At 36.1% G+C, this 17,047-nt stretch overlaps 1 protein-coding gene across 1 annotated transcript in view; it reads right to left on the reverse strand.

Moving 5' to 3' along the window:
- LOC105825111 (pleckstrin homology domain-containing family A member 5-like) overlaps positions 1-17,047 on the reverse strand; it is a 95,330-nt gene that overhangs the window by 36,693 nt on the left and 41,590 nt on the right. Inside the window, exon 12 of the mRNA XM_012662800.1 lies at positions 4,632-4,712. Coding sequence (XP_012518254.1) covers positions 4,632-4,712 — 81 coding nt within the window. The remainder of the gene's footprint in view (positions 1-4,631; positions 4,713-17,047) is intronic.

The raw sequence follows: 17,047 nt of genomic DNA on the forward strand, positions 1-17,047 counted from the left end.
GTTTTAGTAGGCACCATTTGTATTATTATACTATTAAGAATTATTATCCAGTGTATTTAAACATCCTTTCTTCAGCTTCTTCCAAGTATCTGTCATTCAAACAAATCCTCAATTCTCATTGTGCTTACCAAGATTTCAATAGCCATCCCAGTCAGTTGTACCACAGATCATATCATAGCCTCTGTAGGCAATATTTCACAATTTATCATGTCTTTTGATTTTTATATTGACTGCTATACAGTAACAAAAACATAGTAGTAAATACTTAACTGGGCTAACTGCATGTTTACAATATGGCACACTTTTTCTCAAGGTAGGGATAAGAGTAATGTGTCCCAACTACATTCTAGCTTGAAAAATTAAATTTCATATATACATATACAAATGCATAAGAATGTATACAAGACAACTATATATGTTCTCTCTGTAAAAATTGCTTGACAGCTACATCTTTAAAACGAGGCATAATTTAAACAGCAGATAACTTTAAATGGGTCTAGAAATGTGGGGATCAGGAGAAAGTTAAAAATATAAGCATTCCAAACACACAATAAATCCTGGATTTACGTATTTCATTTCAAGACATTACTTCCACATACCTCATGCAAATGAGTCTATGACTATTTAAGGATATGCACAGTGATTATTAAACCATGAAACTTTCATAGACATGAGTACTACATGAAAAATGAATTTAATGATGTCAGAATACTTGTGTACTATTTTAAATAAAGATCACCCTGTATGTCCTAAAAAGTGTCAATTGTTATTCTAAATTAAAGCACCTAGATTGAAGAAAATAATTTACACTCCTATCTGAAAAAAAAGTAATAAAAAACAAGTTTAAAAATGCCTGATCCATGATTAAAAAAAAGATGTCAAAAATCACATTTATAAGAAATTAAAGATGAAAGGTTTTAAAGCTACTAATATGTCTAAATATACTTTGCTTAATATTTAAAGTTAAATGCAAAACAGCTTTACTAAACTATGGAATTTGAATGTAACTAGTAGATACTGCTACATCTAGATTAAAAATATCGACTATGTCCTATATTCTAGGGTTAACAGAAAAAAGACTAGTACTATTAAAATGAAAATTTAGTAATTTGTAGTAAATATTTAGGATATTGATATACTATTTTTATTTAGGAAATCTTACTGCAGATTCATTTTCATATCACTTAGCATATTATAATAAAGAAAAATGTCTACTGAATAGTTAAAACTTTTGAATGATATCCTTATAGCCATATATTAATAAATATATTACGCTTCTAAATCAGATTTATTTTTGTTGCACATCTATTTTTTAGTACCACTGAAAATTTTCTTTAACCTTCTATCAAGTTATTTTATAAAGATATTCATTAGATGCCAACTAACCAAAATTTTAAGCTAATCAACCTTTCCCTATACATTGCTTTTATGTGTCTGAAGAAAAGCTTAAGAAAGTAAGATTATTCCTTAAAAAAATAACATTTCGGCATTGCTTATTTTTCATTCCTGATAATAATTACCAGTACTTTTCTCAAGAAAAGATGGGTAAATTTATTAAAAAAAAAACTTCTATGTAGAATTGAAAAGTTTGCTATTTTGTTCTCAATATGAAAATCCTAGTAAGAAGAAAAATGTAAGTATCATGAGTATTCTGATTAATTCAAGTTTTGCATATTCAAGTTCATGGTAATACTTTTTATAATTTTTTAAATTCACATTTAGCACAAAAAGAAGTTCTGGTCTGAATGCCTTCATTTGAAGTACCTCAGCAACATTAGAAAAGTAAGTGGAAAAATGGGCTACGTAGTAATTACATACATAAGAGCGTAGTGCTCAAACTTTGATCTGAGTATGTATTATATAGACTTTACTAACTATATGAGAATGTGTTAAAGGATCAAACAGTTTTTCTAAATACTGGCTTGGCATTAAATTAAAACAAAAGTACTTCTGTTAATTAAAATTCAACTCTTCTTCTGTATCTCTTAGATATGTTAACTATGCATGTTTAAAAGTATACGAATATATGTATCCCAACTCCGAAAAGGATTTTTAGGGAAATATTTTTAAATTTGATAAAATAAGACATTACATCGAATGAGGGATAAAAAATGTTCATAGGACTGTAGGCATTTGCTGATATTAGTCTGTATCTTACAGAACAATTATTCATCGGGTGACTAATTTCACTGATATTAATCATGTTATAAAAACTACAATGCAAAAATGAAGTTGGGAAAGGTGGCAGAGTGACTCATAAATGCAGAGGATTTTTCAACCTGATCCTCACTCAGTTAGCATTTGTTTTCATTCAGTTTTAGATCTTTTTTTATTTGACCAATTTAAAAAGAATTACTGCCTAGGTAATTTCTCAGGTGTCCTCCAAGGAAGAAAACACAAACATAAAGGTCCTCCTGAGGGAAAAACTGAGCGGCTATGACTCAGAATAAAATAGCCATCAAACATTATGCTACTGTATTTCCCGCTAAATATAAGGAACCTATTAATACAACCTTGTAATGCAACCTCAGAAAAGAAAACTGTAACAGTGTACAATATAAACTTCCATGAAGACTTTCTTTAGATAATAACATATAAGGGAAATCTGGAGAAAACATAAGATCTAATTTCAATTTGGGCAAATTTATGAACAGAGCTTAAGAAATGTGTCTGATTGTCACTTTTATCCATTACAGATGCCCTGCAAGAATTAAGTCCTTTACTAGTACCTGAATAAGGACAGTCTGAAGACTCCCTAGCCTTGGCAGCACTGAGAGTTCACATTGATTTCCTGGTAACTAGTTGCTTAGCCATGCCCATGCGTGGCTGCTGACATTAAACAAATTCAGGTCTTCCTGTTCTTTACCATTTTAGTTTTCTTTCAAGTATGAAGAAATAACATTTATACAAATCTATAGTTCTTTTGGTATTCAAGGTCAGTGATGCTACATAAGACTAGTCTTACACATCTCTACTTTTTTTAAATACTCCAGTTAGAACTTTTAGTGCAACTCAGTGATTTAAATCAATGGCTTTTGCACCATGAACTCTGAATGTTGATCTATATAAAAAAGAAAAAGAAAACCAAACAGAAAATCCAGACTATCCTTTTTTTTTTTTTTTTTTTGAGACAGAGTCTGGCTCTGTTGCCTGGGCTAGAGTGCCGTGGCATCAGCCTAGCTCACAGCAACCTCAGATTCCTGACCTTGAGCGATCCACCTGCCTCGGCCTCCCAGAGTGCTAGGATTACAGGCGTGAGCCACCGCGCCTGGCCAAGACTATCATTCTTATTTAAAACGTGCAAATTGTGAAAATGAAAACATAATATAACAAACTGCCTTTGTTCTCATGTCAATTTAGTATTACATACAATGACATATTTTACTGACAGCGCCAGGCACTGAAAAAGACATTAACTTCAGAATAAGTGCTAAGGTTCTCAGTGTGGCACTCGAGTGGACTGTCAAGGTTCTACAATCTGGTGACTTTAAGAACCAAAAGATTCCACTTTTTTTTTTGAAAAGTAAAGCTGTTTAACTTTAAATATTTAATATTTTGTTTATCTTTTTATTGCAAATTAAAGACTATTTTTAATGATACAACGTACTTTAAATATTTTTGAAAACCGTGCTCATGTGCTCACAAATAGGTCACTCTCCCATCAACTGTATCAATCTCCTGGTTACATGGTCCCATGATGCAGACCCCATGGTGACTGAACAAAACTAAAGGCTTTTAAAGCCAGTGTGAGCTCAAAGTGTTTCTTTTAATAGTACTTTTATATATTTTAATCAAAACATATATTCATTTTTCATGTTAGTGAATTTTCTTCTTCCGTATGATTTTTAAATATCGTAACAGGTCATAGGCCAGAGTAATTTGAAGTACAGGGTGTTGAAGTAGCAGAAGCTGATGTTGCAAAATACACAGCTAGGAACATTTAGACCATGAAATACACAAAAACTGGATAGAAATGTACGTGACATCTTTTGCAGATCTGCAGATTACCAAGGTTTCTAAATTATAGCCAGCTAACTCCATGACACATATTTTGAGTTAGAGAAATGAATGGGTTAAGATATGATTGTCCTGATGACTACATAAGAATGATAAAAATACAAGGAGAAGACACTCCCAGTATGTTAAGAAACAGCTATCTTTAAGTATTACCATACCACAGAACAGAAATTAAAGAACTCCCATACAAATATAATCTATTCCTAAGATACTGGGGACATGGGGAGGTTGAGGGGGACTGAAGTATTTTTATAAAGCTTTTCCCCTAAATATTAGTAAATGCTTTTAGAGTTAATGTGAACATATGGAAATCTAGTAAAAATTTTGAAAATGTACTGCAGACCTCCAAGTACATATCAATCAAACACTCTGGACAAAAACTTTAGGAAAATGGCACACTTAATATTCAACGGCAAAATGTTCAGCAAAGCCATGCTAAGAATGCTGCAGCATCTTGAAAAGCATGGATGAATTGTGGTTTTCCAAATAAACATAAACAAAAAACAAAATAAGAAAAACACTGATGTCATGAGTAAATCTGAGGATAAACCAAAACTGTCACTGAGGGATTTTGCAGATGATAAAGCAGTATCATTCACTGTCCAAGACCTTACTTGCTGGTACAGTTGGGGTCTTAGCGCCGAGTTCTCAATCATTGTGTGAACCATGGTGATTATAGGTTCATTTTCTTTCATCTATTTCAAATCAGGAGGAGCATACAGCAAACATCAGTTTACAGCATAGCTAGATTTGAAAGACGACACTGTAAATATAGCCTCTACTTTAATATCTTCCTAATAGTGCAGTTGTTTATATTTTACCCAATGGTTGTATAGATTTAATTTATATAAACCATTTCAAACAAGTATTAAATGCTGTAGAATACTTCCAAGGTTACAAAAAAAATTACTAATTGCGACATTGCTGCAACTAGGTTTTACTTTATAAATAGAGTCAATTAGTGACTATTCCTTACATATACTAGAATAGATGATAAAGCATCAAAATTCAAAGGATAAACTACAGAGTGACAACCCACAAACTTAGGAGAACATGGTATCACTTAATTGATTATTCAGTAATAAAGCTGAAAATAACATTCAGTTCTTTAGAAGGTTACTCAGAAAAAATTTAGTTCTCTACAAATATTAAAATTTTATAATATACTCAACACATCTTGTCACTTAGATAATTGTACATTTTATTAATCTTGATAGACATTTATATACACTTTATTTTAGATTTTCTCATAGTGTAATACCACATGTAGAATTATTCAAGAACATGCAAACTAAACTTGCTCAGTAAAGCCTGAGTATGTCTCCTTAGCTCCTAAAAAGGCAGGCTGAAACCATGTTTCACATTTCCAGCTATGTTGTACTTAATTACTGCCTCTAGAAATATATTTGTTTTAGCAGGCTCTGTACTTAAAGCATTCAAAAGACAATCATGATATATATGTATAGAGTAAAAGGCCAAGAAAGTTTTTATCATTTCAAGCAGACAGGTCTATTTATAATTGTAATTTGTGACGTGTAGTTTATGTAATTTTGATCCTTCATATTATAGAAAATAAACAATTCCATCATGATTAACAAATGCTACTTTACTGATTTCGCTAACTCTCCAACAAAAGTTTACTAATCTTAAGATTAATAAATGTATAATGTGAGGAAAAATGAAATCCTGAAAATTGTATTTCTAGACAATTTTATTTTTAGCTTAGGTTACCAATGTTTCATCCAACAAAATGTGTTTGGTTGTCAAATTAGAAACCTCCTGTGACTGGTTTAATCTACTTTTTAGTCAATTAGTAATAGATAATGAAATATATGCATATCTTTTAACAATATCACAATGAAAAGTTTCAGTCAGGCTAAATCATTTATTTTTAAATTTATGTATCCACAACTTCTTTTTTGGGCTAGAATATGTTTTTAAAAATCAACTTCACTGAAGAATAAATTCACATATTTTAGTTGCATAGGCCAATGACTTTTGAAAAAAGTATACAATCATGTAACCACTGCCACAATCAAGATATAGAATACTTCCATCTACCCAGAAAGCTCCTTAATGTTCCTTTACCACTAATCTCCACTCCCTCATTTCTCCCAAGTAACTACCAATCTGATTTCTGGAACTATAAGTTTACTTGTCAAACTAATTAATTAATTAATTAATTAAAAGAGTATTTGGGACTACCTAGCAGTTAAACTCAAAATTCTTATTTTCCCACCAATGTTATCGAATAAGGAACCAAGGCATTTATATATACAGGCGTATCTCATTTTGCTGTGCTTTGCTTTACTATACTTTGCACATAGTTCATTTTTTACAAATTGAAGGTCTGTGGCAACCCTGTGTTAAGCAAGTCTATCAGTGCCATTTTTCTAACACCATGTATTCACGTTGTATCTATGTCACATTTTGGTAATTCTCATAATATTTCAAACTTTTTCATTATTATAATATCTGTCATGATGATCTGTGAGTGATCTCTGATGTTATTATTGTAATTGTTTTGGGGCAACACAAACCATGCCCATACAAGACAGCAAACTTGATCGATAAATGTGTGTTCTCTGGCTGCTCCACTGACCAGCTACTCCCCTATCTCTTGCTCTCTTTGAGCCTCCCTACTCCCTACAACACAATATTGAAATCAGGCCAATTAATAACCCTACAATGGCCTCTAAATGTTCAAATTAAAGCAGGAGTTGCACATTTCTCACTTTAAATCAAAAGCTAGAAATGATTAAGCTAGTGAGGACTGCATGTTGAAAGCAAAGACAGGCCAAAAGCTAGGCCTCTGGCACCAGTCAGCCAAGCTGTAAGGAAAGGTTACCGAAGGAAATTAAAAGTGCTTCTTCAGTGAACACATCAATGATAAGAAAGCCAAACAGTTGCATTGCTGATATGGAGAAAATCTGAGTGGTCTAGATAGCAGATCAAACCAGCCAAAACATTCTCTTAAGCCAAAGCCTGATCCAGAGAAAGGCCCTAACTCTCTTTAATTCTATGAAGACTGAGAGAGGCGAGGAAGCTGCACAACAAAAGTTGGAAGCTAGCACAGGTTGGTTCATGAGGTTTAAGGAAAGAAGTCATCTCCATAACATAAAAGTACAAGGTAAGGCAGCAAGTGCTGATGGAGAAGCTGCAGCAAGTTATCCAGAAGAGCTACTAAGATCATTGATGAAGGTAGCTGCATTAAATGCATCTACATTTTCAGTGTAGATGAAACAGCTTTCTATTGGAAGATGTCGCCACCTAGGACTTTCATAGCTAGAGAAGAGAAGGCAAGGCCTGGCTTCAAAGGTCCAAAGGACGGGCTGACTCTCTTGTTGGTGCTAACACAGCTGGTGACTTTCTGTTGTAGCCAATGCTCATTTACCATTCCAAAAATCCTAGGGCCCTTATAGATTATGGTAAATCTACTCTGCCTGTGCTCTATAAATGGAACAACAAAACCTGGATGACAGCACATGTGTTTACAGCATGGTTTAGTGTATATTTTAAGCCTGCTGTTGAGATCTGTTGCTCAGAATCAAAGATTCCTTTCAAAATACTGCTCCTCATTACCTGGTCACCCAAAGTTCTCATGAAATGTGCAAGGAGATGAACGTTCTTTTCACGCCTGCTAACACAACATTCATTCTGCAGCCCATGGATCAAGGAGTCATTTTTACTTTTAAGTCTTATTATTTAAGAAATACATTTCCTAAGGCTATAGCTGCCATAGACAGTGATTCCTCTGATGCATCTGGGCACAGTAAATTAAAAACCTTCTGGAAAGGATTCACCATTCTAGATGTCACTAAGAACATTCATGATTCATGGAAGGGGGTCAAAATGGCAACATTAATAGGAGTTTGGAAGAAGTTGATTTTATCCCTCATAGATGACTTTGAAGGATTTAAGATTTCTGTGGAGGAAGTGAAATATGGTAGAAAATGCAAGAGAACTAGAATTACAAGTGGAGCCTGAAGATGTGACTGAATTGCTGAAATCTTACGACCAAACTTGAATGGATGAGGAGTCGCATCTAACAGATGAGCAAAAAAGGTGGTTTCTTGAGACGGAATCTACTCCCGGTGAAGGTTCTGTGAATGTGGTTGAAATGACAACAAAGGATTTAGAGTATTACATAACCTTTCTTGATAAAACAGTGGCAGAGTCTGGGAGGACTGACTCCAATTTTGAAAGAAGTTTTACTGTGGGTAAAGTGTTGCCAAATAGCACCACATGCTAGAGAAATATTGACTGAAAGGGAGAGCCAATTAATTCAGCAAACTTCACTGTTGTCTTATTTTAAGAAATCGCCACAGGCACTCCAACCTTCAGCAACCATCACCCTGATCAGTGAGTCAGCGGCCATCAACACCCTCCGCTGACAAGACCCTCCACTAGCAAAAAGATTATGAATTGCGGAGGGCTCAGATGATCATCAGCATCTTTTAATGAAATATTTTTTGAATTAAGGTATGTACATTATTTTTTTAGACATAATGCTATTGCACACTTAAGAGACTACAGTGTAGTATAATTTTTATATGCACTGGGAAATGAAACATTTGTGTGACTTGTTTTATGGTGATATTTATTTTACTGTGGTATGCTTGTAGGTGACATCTCATGTACAGAGAGAAAAATGTATTAATATGCAGTACAGGACCAAGTTTTTACAATGTTGGAAAGTAACTTATAAATAGACTACTATAAACATTAATTTTTCTTTAGGAGAAAAAAACTATTGCAGAAATTCAAGACTTCCTTATATTTTAAAGTACCCTCTATGTTTTATAAGTGGATGTTACTTATTTTATCATAATCAAATATTGGTCTTAGAATAAAGTATAGATGCTTTCATTGTTTTGGCTTATTTTCCTGCATTGACATACGCTTCGAATAGTACAAGTACCTGAAATCACTATCCACTTTTAGTAGTATTTAATTTTAATTTTCAAAGCAATTACATCTATATTTGCTGTCTCCTGACTCAGAGGTTACGGGGGAGGGGTCAGGAACATGAATGTTTAGGAAATAATGGAGAACTAAGAGTACCCAAATGTAAAAGATGCTCAAGGGGCAAACTGAAATTGCCTGCCAAGTCTTGGAAATCTGGCACAAATGGGCCACTGGGTCAAATGGCTAGGTCTGTTCATATGGCTCACACCTTATTTAGTAGAATGCTTTGAGAGGGTAAATATGCTTATACATATGGGGACACCACGTTTATGATTTCAAAATGCCTCTGTTTAACTTACATATCAAAGATCATTAAATATTTAGTCACTAAGAAGTGATCATTGCAAGGAACAACCAACTCGCGTACAGAAAAACTAAAAACAAAAATGACATTTAAAGCGTACAAACTGCAGAGTGGCTCAGAGATCACTTGTGGAGTTGACTACTATTCATTATGAAAAATTTCAAACATACATATTAAATTCTCAAATATTAAATTAAAAAGGCATCTCTGGAAGCTGGCAAATTGGTACAAAAAAGAAATGAAAAATGTTAGCAGGAATTATTTTGAAATGTGGCATTGAGGATGATTTGTATTTTTCTTTCTCTATACTTCTCTCCATTTCCTAAATTTTCTACACTGAGCAGACACTGTTTTTCTATTAAAAAAAGTCATTATAGAGTCAAGGATAAAAATATATAAACATAAAATAAACTAAATCAATGGAACAACTATTTTCTCTGGCAAACACCTTTGGTGACAGAGAGGGTAGGAAAATTCATTACAGCACCAAGTTTTCACATCACATTCAAGGATGAGGCAGAAGAAACCCATTGGAGTGCGCTAGTGCAGTGAGCTGCTTTCTGTTCATAGAGGCCTAATCTAGAACAGTGTTCTCACTTTTATTCTGTCTTACGTATCTGTATCCACATCAGAAATTTATTGGAAGAAACGTTAACTAATTAAAAAAAGTAAATTACTCAATGTATCTGTGAATAAATATGGCTCTCTTATAATAATATCTTTTTATTACTAGCTGCTTCAGAAATGAAGTTCAAGTTTACTTAGACCAGTGGTTCTTAACCCACATTAGCACTACTTGGGGAGATTTAAAAAAATAAAGGCACCCTGATTTCCAGGTAATTCTAATGTGCAATTTGAGAACCTATGATAGACAATATCCTTAAATCATCAAGGTGGCAGGCTGGCCTGAAGATTCCTTTGGCAGAAGTGACTATGATGGTGTCAATATTTTAAAGTAAGTCAAAGATAATGTGATCATAGCAAATGCTCTTCAGTTCACATCCTCCTTGGGATCCCATTTTATTCAAGTTGGAGAGAAGACTGTGGAAAGGAAAAGCAGCGGAACTATTTCAAAATTCCCCGGGGTACCACATCAGCTTAACCAAGGGCTCTTACGGTGACTGGGTGGTGAGTTGTAAGAACGATCGGGGCAGCTGACTGGTTCTGTATGTGGTGGCTCTCTCCTTGCATGTGGCATACAACAGCTGACGCCTAATAAACACAATAATTAGCATCCCATACAACGGGAGTTTCGTCTCCTACTCAATAACTTTAATTATTTGATTGAACATTCACTCTTTACAGATTTACAGAATTGGCAATACTAGATTTGCTTTATCTGCAAATATAGCAGTGGTTCCTTTCACTAAATCACCTCTAAAATATTCTATTTTTTAATACTTAGAAAGTGACTTATATAACTGCTCTATGAGTACCCTGGGATTTTGTGCACAAATTCTTAAAAAAAAGGAATATCCAACAATTCTCTTCTGGTTTGAATATGAACCTTAGAAACCATTACGATAACGGTGTTAACAGCCTACATACTCAGTTTTCAGGAATGAGATTAAGACTAATTGGTACATGTAGGATTGCTTAATAATTTACTTGGAAATGAGTTTAATACTTTGTTTCCTACTTTAATTCCTTCTTTGAAGTAGCAGGTAATACAGGCTACGTTTCAGTTAATTGGTAAATTATTAAGCTATTATAAAAGGCCCATTATTTCACAATAATAAAAATGAGAATATATGACTCAAGCATTACACAATTTTCATAATTTCAGCAATAAATAAGAAAATATATGTGGAAATACCTTGGAAATACACGTAGATAATGCCAATGTATTCCTGTTTACAACAAAAACACATTTTTACTTGAAGTTTCTAAGTCAAAATGGTTAGAAAAACTAACTAGAAAATCTGATATTTAATCTTAGCCTCCTTCTCAGTTTTGAGGCATGTTGGGGGTTAATGTAAATATCTTGATTTGAAAACCCTATCATCAAAACACATTTATTCAATGTGACTAGATATAATTATGTAATATTTGCTAGGGTCTTGAGCAGAACTTCTCAACTGACACCTGTGGGCTGGAAATGGGTTGCAAGGTGTGTGGAGACAGCAACCCCTTCAGCCTCGGTTGGCCCAGCCTGGTCCCTGCAGGGCCAGCGCTCACTACAGCATCTCCTCCAGTTTGTATCAGGGGGCTATACAGGCCGGGAGCGGTGGCTCACGCCTGTAATCCTAGCAGTCTGGGAGGCCGAGGCGGGTGGATAGTTTGAGCTCAGGAGTTCGAGACCAGCCTGAGCAAGAGCTAGACCCCGTCTTTACTAAAAACAGAAATAAATTGCCCAAACAACTAAAAATAGAAAAAATTAGCCGGGCATGGTGGCACATGCCGTCGTCCCAGCTACTCGGGAGGCTGAGGCAGGAGGATCGCTTAAGCCCAGGAGATTGAGGTTGCTGTGAGCTAGGCTGACGCCATGGCACTCTAGCCCAGGCAAGGGAGTGAGACTCTGTCTCAAAAAAAAAGGGGGGCGGACTATACAAATATCCTCACTTTGCATGTGCGCCACACAGGAAAAAGGTTAGAAGCACTAAGACAGCATTTCTGTTTCAGAAAAACTAAACTTTTCTTCCTTTGTTGTTCCTTGTGATTATTTATCTCAGTAGTTCTCAAATCTAACTGAAAATAAAAAAAAAAACTACCCATGGAGATTTAAAATCTGTGCAGGGCTGGGCCCTGGCAATTCTGAATGGGGATTAGGGGAAAAGGAGCCTTGAATATTGTACTTTCTTTCTTTCTGAAGATCCACTGATAGTTCTGAGAAGTCAGGATTGAGAACCACGGTTCTGCACGCGTACTAATTCAAGAAACCATCATCAACAAGGAATTTTTCAAGGTCTAGATGGGTTGATACCAGATATTGGTCAAGATAACTGCACAACTATCAAAAGATGAAAAATTTCAAATGAAGTATCTATATACAAGTATTGCACATAGATTAAAATAGTCACTTACTATTTTTGTATGGGATATAGCACACTATAAATCTTTTTTTTTTTTTCCTTTTTAAGAGACAGTATCTTGCTATGTTGTTCAGGCTGGTCTTGAACTCCTCCTGAGCTAAAGTCATCCTCCTACCTCAGCATCTTGAGTAGCTTGGATTACAGGCATGCACCAATGTGATACGTTTGAATCTTTTTATTAATGACATTAATGGACTCAGCAACATCACAGGAGATCTGGGATGTTAGTCAGGAATCCAGGATGTTAGTGAGGAATCCAATTTCCAATTGCTAGCAGTTCTACTCTAGCAACTTCTAAATGTCTGTTTCAAAGTCTCTGTAGAAATCAGATCAGCTCTGAATGCAGAAGAAACAGGATATTTCGATTTACGAGGTAAATGTTCCTGAATAATTGGTGGGGTGGGGGGAGGCATGGCAAGGAAGAGAGAGAAATTAGCAGTGAGCTGAAAGCCGAGCTAAGATGGTCATACATACAATTTATCCTTGGAAAAGATTAATTCTCCAAACTCCCTTTAAGTATAAGAAGTGGTTTAGTGGCTTAATTACTCTTTTAAAAGTTTACACAGAACAGGGCTGTCCAACAGAACTTTCTGTGAGGATGAAAATGTTCTCTATCTGTGTGGTTCAATGGTGTAGCCTCTGCCAACCTGTGGCTAGTGGCCCTCCTATCACCTGGCAGGTATGATTTCCCTCCTGATCTGGATCTCCTTCCCAGAAGAGGAAACATTTGCTCAAGCTCTGTCTTGTAACTGAGTTTACTTGGGTCTGAATTCTGTGCTAATAGCTCCCTTCTCTTCTTTTTTTTTTTTGAGACAGAGTCTCACTCTGTTGCCTGGGCTAGAGGGCCATAGCATCAGCCTAGCTCACAGCAACCTCAAACTCCTGGGCTCAAGCGATCCTCCTGCCTCAGCCTCCCGAGTAGCTGGGACTACAGGCATGTGCCACCATGCCCGGCTAATTTTTTCTATATATATATTTTTAGTTATCCAGATCATTTCTTTGTATTTTTTAGTAGAGACGGGGGTCTCGCTCTTGTTCAGGCTGGTCTCGAACTCCTGACCTCAAGCGATCCACCGGCCTCGGCCTCCCAGAGTGCTAGGATTACAGGCGTGAGCCACTGCGCCCGGTCTACATTTGAGTTTTAAATCAAAATCAAAATACCTTCTAGATACAAGGATCTGGATTTTATTGATAGTAACTGTGTTCTTCCAGAGTTAAAACGGCACTGATAGCTCAATTCCCACCATTAATTCAAAGATTTATCAGCTTATGTTTCAACTATATAATGACATACTTACGTCAATCCTAGAAATGTTTTTGGCATTTATGTTCAACTCTGTTTCCTTCCTAGACTTTGAAAACCATTCAAGAATTTTACTTTGTAAGCACTAACATCCTGCCTTTCAATGAACTCTATAAATCTTTGGTAAATGGATAAACTTTCTGAAAAATACGTGTAAAGTTAGTATAGAAGCAAAACCTATTGTAATTGGGCAACAAAAATACTTGCTTTTGTAAATATAAAATTGGACTGTATAAACATTACACATTTACGAGGGGTGGGTTAATCGGGAGCAGATATTCCTCAGGTAACAAAGAACAGCAGCCTGAAACTAAGGGAATGACTCTTATTAATTCTGAAGGAAGCCAAGACAGATTTAAAAAATAAAAGGAAAGAAAATTAATTAAGACAAGGTTTTTATCCTAGCTTTGTGATTTTGATCAAATCACTAAATCTGATTGAATGGGGATAAAGGTAAATGGCCCACGTGCTGCAGAGGCCGTGTGAGAGAAGCAAGCAGGACACACAGGACAGTGCTTTGTAAACTGTAAAGTGACACTCAGGCACTGCATAGATACATGGTGCAGAGGATGAGAGTGCTTTTGAAGTATCCAAGAGACAGGGAGTCACCGGCAGGAGGAAAGGGTTTATGGCGGAGGAAGAATGTCACAATCTGGGGGTGGTGGTGGTAGACTGAGGGCTTTAATGACAAAAAGAGACCTTATTTGGTAGGGAACAAGGAGTTTACGGAATTTTCTGAGTTAGCTGAGAGGCATAATGTAGCAGGAGCTTTAGGGAGATTAAATTGGCAACTGGACATAATTTCAATTGGAGCAGTCACAGAGTTTCCATTTATTGAGGACTTACTAGTTCCTCTTACTGCGCTATGAAATTTACAGATATTACCTTAACTAATCCTCAACAACCCTAAGAGGTTCATGTTATTACCCTGTTATTAATGTGAAAATGGAAGCTTAAAGTTGAGGAATTTAAGCCAGGTAAACTAAGATGAGGAAAATTCAAGATTATTATATAGGAGAATGGTAAGGATGTACAACAAAATATAGATCTGAGACCGGGAACTCTGCTCCAAGTATGCAAAGATTGATGGAGAAGCATTAGAGAGGATGCACGGCCAAGATCGGGCGACTGAATGGTAATGAGGAGCTCAGACCTCTAAGGAATTATGGCGGCCTTTATTCTCCTGACCAAACCCCATGCAAAAATGCAAACAGATAAAAAACCTGTTCAGACTGTTCTGGAGAATCTCATGATTTTTCTGTTCTCAGTAAAAACTATTTTTAAAGTACCTTTAACGCCAGTTTCAAAGTATTTTTAACTTTAATGTGTGCTGGTGTTGGGCAGAAAAGGCTTTAGGAGAATGTAATTCAACTTCAGGTGCCTCTCTGATTTAATTCTGCCATTTTTATAAATTCGTCTAATCGCCATCCCAGAGTGGTGGAGCAGCAGGGTGCCAAGGAGGCTTGTCACGCCTTAGGTACTTCCGGTGGGTCTGCCACTGTCGACCAGGCAGACTGTGAAAGACTGGGCCTCACTTTCTCTATGTGTTACCCTCTCTTCCCTCGGGCATTTTAAAGTTCCAGCATTAAGCTCCAGGTCCAAGCAAACAGTAAAGCGAAAGTCCTGATGGTTCTCAATGCCCAGTAAGCCCTTCCCGAAGGATGATGTATTCAATATATGTTTGTTACATGAATGAGGTTAATGGGAACTTATATTCTGAACCATTTTTTTGCTTTTAGTTTTTTGGTCAGGGAATTGAGGGATAAAGACGACAAGCTTCCCACTTCTGTTGTTCACTTGGATAATTCTGCAGTGTTTCTATCCATCTGTCAACAAGTATCAGTCCGATGAGGCCCCAGTTGCCTATGGTAGTTGGTAATATAACCCCTTTTCTTGCTCACTCTTTTCTCTATTTTGGTAATCACTTCTCAAAGTAAACTTGCTGCTAACAAACCCACACCACGGACTCTGCTTTCTAGGAGAAACTCAGATGGCTTAGATATGAGGAGTAACATAGTGACAACTAGTAAAACAATGAATAGATGAAGAGTTGAGAGAACACCAAGAAATAGTGAACTTCCCTAGTTAGGGCTGAAATGGGTAAAAACAATTAGCAAGAAGGGACAGATTAATTACTGGTGAGAAATAGGAGAACCATGATAATAATGTAAGTATTAGATATGCCAATTTAAGAAGTCAGAGTACTGACGTATACATATTAAGTCTTTCCACATTTTAAATATTTTAAATTCTTTCTTTCTTTTTTTAAGAGACAGGGTCTTGCTCTTGCTCAGGCTGGTGCAGTGGCATGAACACAGCTGACTGTAGCCTCGAACTCCTGGGCTCAAGCGATCCTCCTGCCTCAGCCTCCAGAGTAGCTGGGACTACAGGCATGCGCCACCATGCCCAGCTAATTTTTATTTCATGTCTTGTAGAGACAAGGTCTCACTATGTTGCCCAGGCTGGTCTCAAAATCCTGGCCTCAAGCGATCCTCCTGCCTCAGCCTCCTAATGTGCTGGGATTACAGGTATGAGCCACTGTGCTTGGCTGAATTCTGATCTATTTATCTATTGTGCATTTAGTCTTCTTAAGAGTTCTGCTGTTATTATTTCATATCCTGCTCAAGAATTTTCTGGGTTTCATCTCTCTCCCCCAAACCCTTTCTATGCTCAAATATGCAGAGAAAGAGAGAGAGAGAAAAAGAAAAAAGGAGGAGTTGGGTGTGAGGGAAAGAGATACAAGGTAAATTTTTTTTTAGAGACAGGGTCAGGCTGATGTAGTGGTGCCAACTCCTGGGCTCATGCAATCCTCCCACCTCAACCTCCTGAGTAGCTGGGACTATGGGTGTGCCACCATGCCTGGCTAATTAAAAAGAAAAAATTTTTTTTTTTTTTTAGTGGAGACAGGGTCTCACTAAGTTACCCAGGCTGGAAGATCATTCTTAACAGTAAGGGATTAAAAAAAAAAATAGATATTCTGTACCATGTAACTAGTTTGGGATAGTAAATACTAGATAATATACTTTCAATTTTCCAGTTTCCTTTTCCAAATGCCTGTTCTATATCCTCCAGAAACATTACTATGTATAACTCTCAATCATCCCTAAAAATAGAAGCTCCAGGACCCCTTGGAATATTAGAGAAAATGGGATCTTGCTAGCTCAACAGAATGAAGTTGCTGAATTGACACGAACAATGAATGCCAACGAGAATCTTTTCAATCATTTTGTTAGCATTTCTTCCTTTATAGGAAAGTTGTCTTTCATGAACACAAAGAACAAAACACACAAAAGTACTCTTGGATTTTTACCTTGAATGGTTTCAGAACCAATTAATAGTTCCTTTCTGCATCTCCCTTGGTATAAATACATTTAAAATTGGCCAGAGTTCCTGTCTGCATAGATTTTTTCATTGTTGTTTCTT

This window comes from Propithecus coquereli, unplaced genomic scaffold (assembly GCF_000956105.1).
Source record: "Propithecus coquereli isolate 6110/MARCELLA unplaced genomic scaffold, Pcoq_1.0 Scaffold78, whole genome shotgun sequence".
Lineage (NCBI taxonomy): Eukaryota > Metazoa > Chordata > Mammalia > Primates > Indriidae > Propithecus > Propithecus coquereli.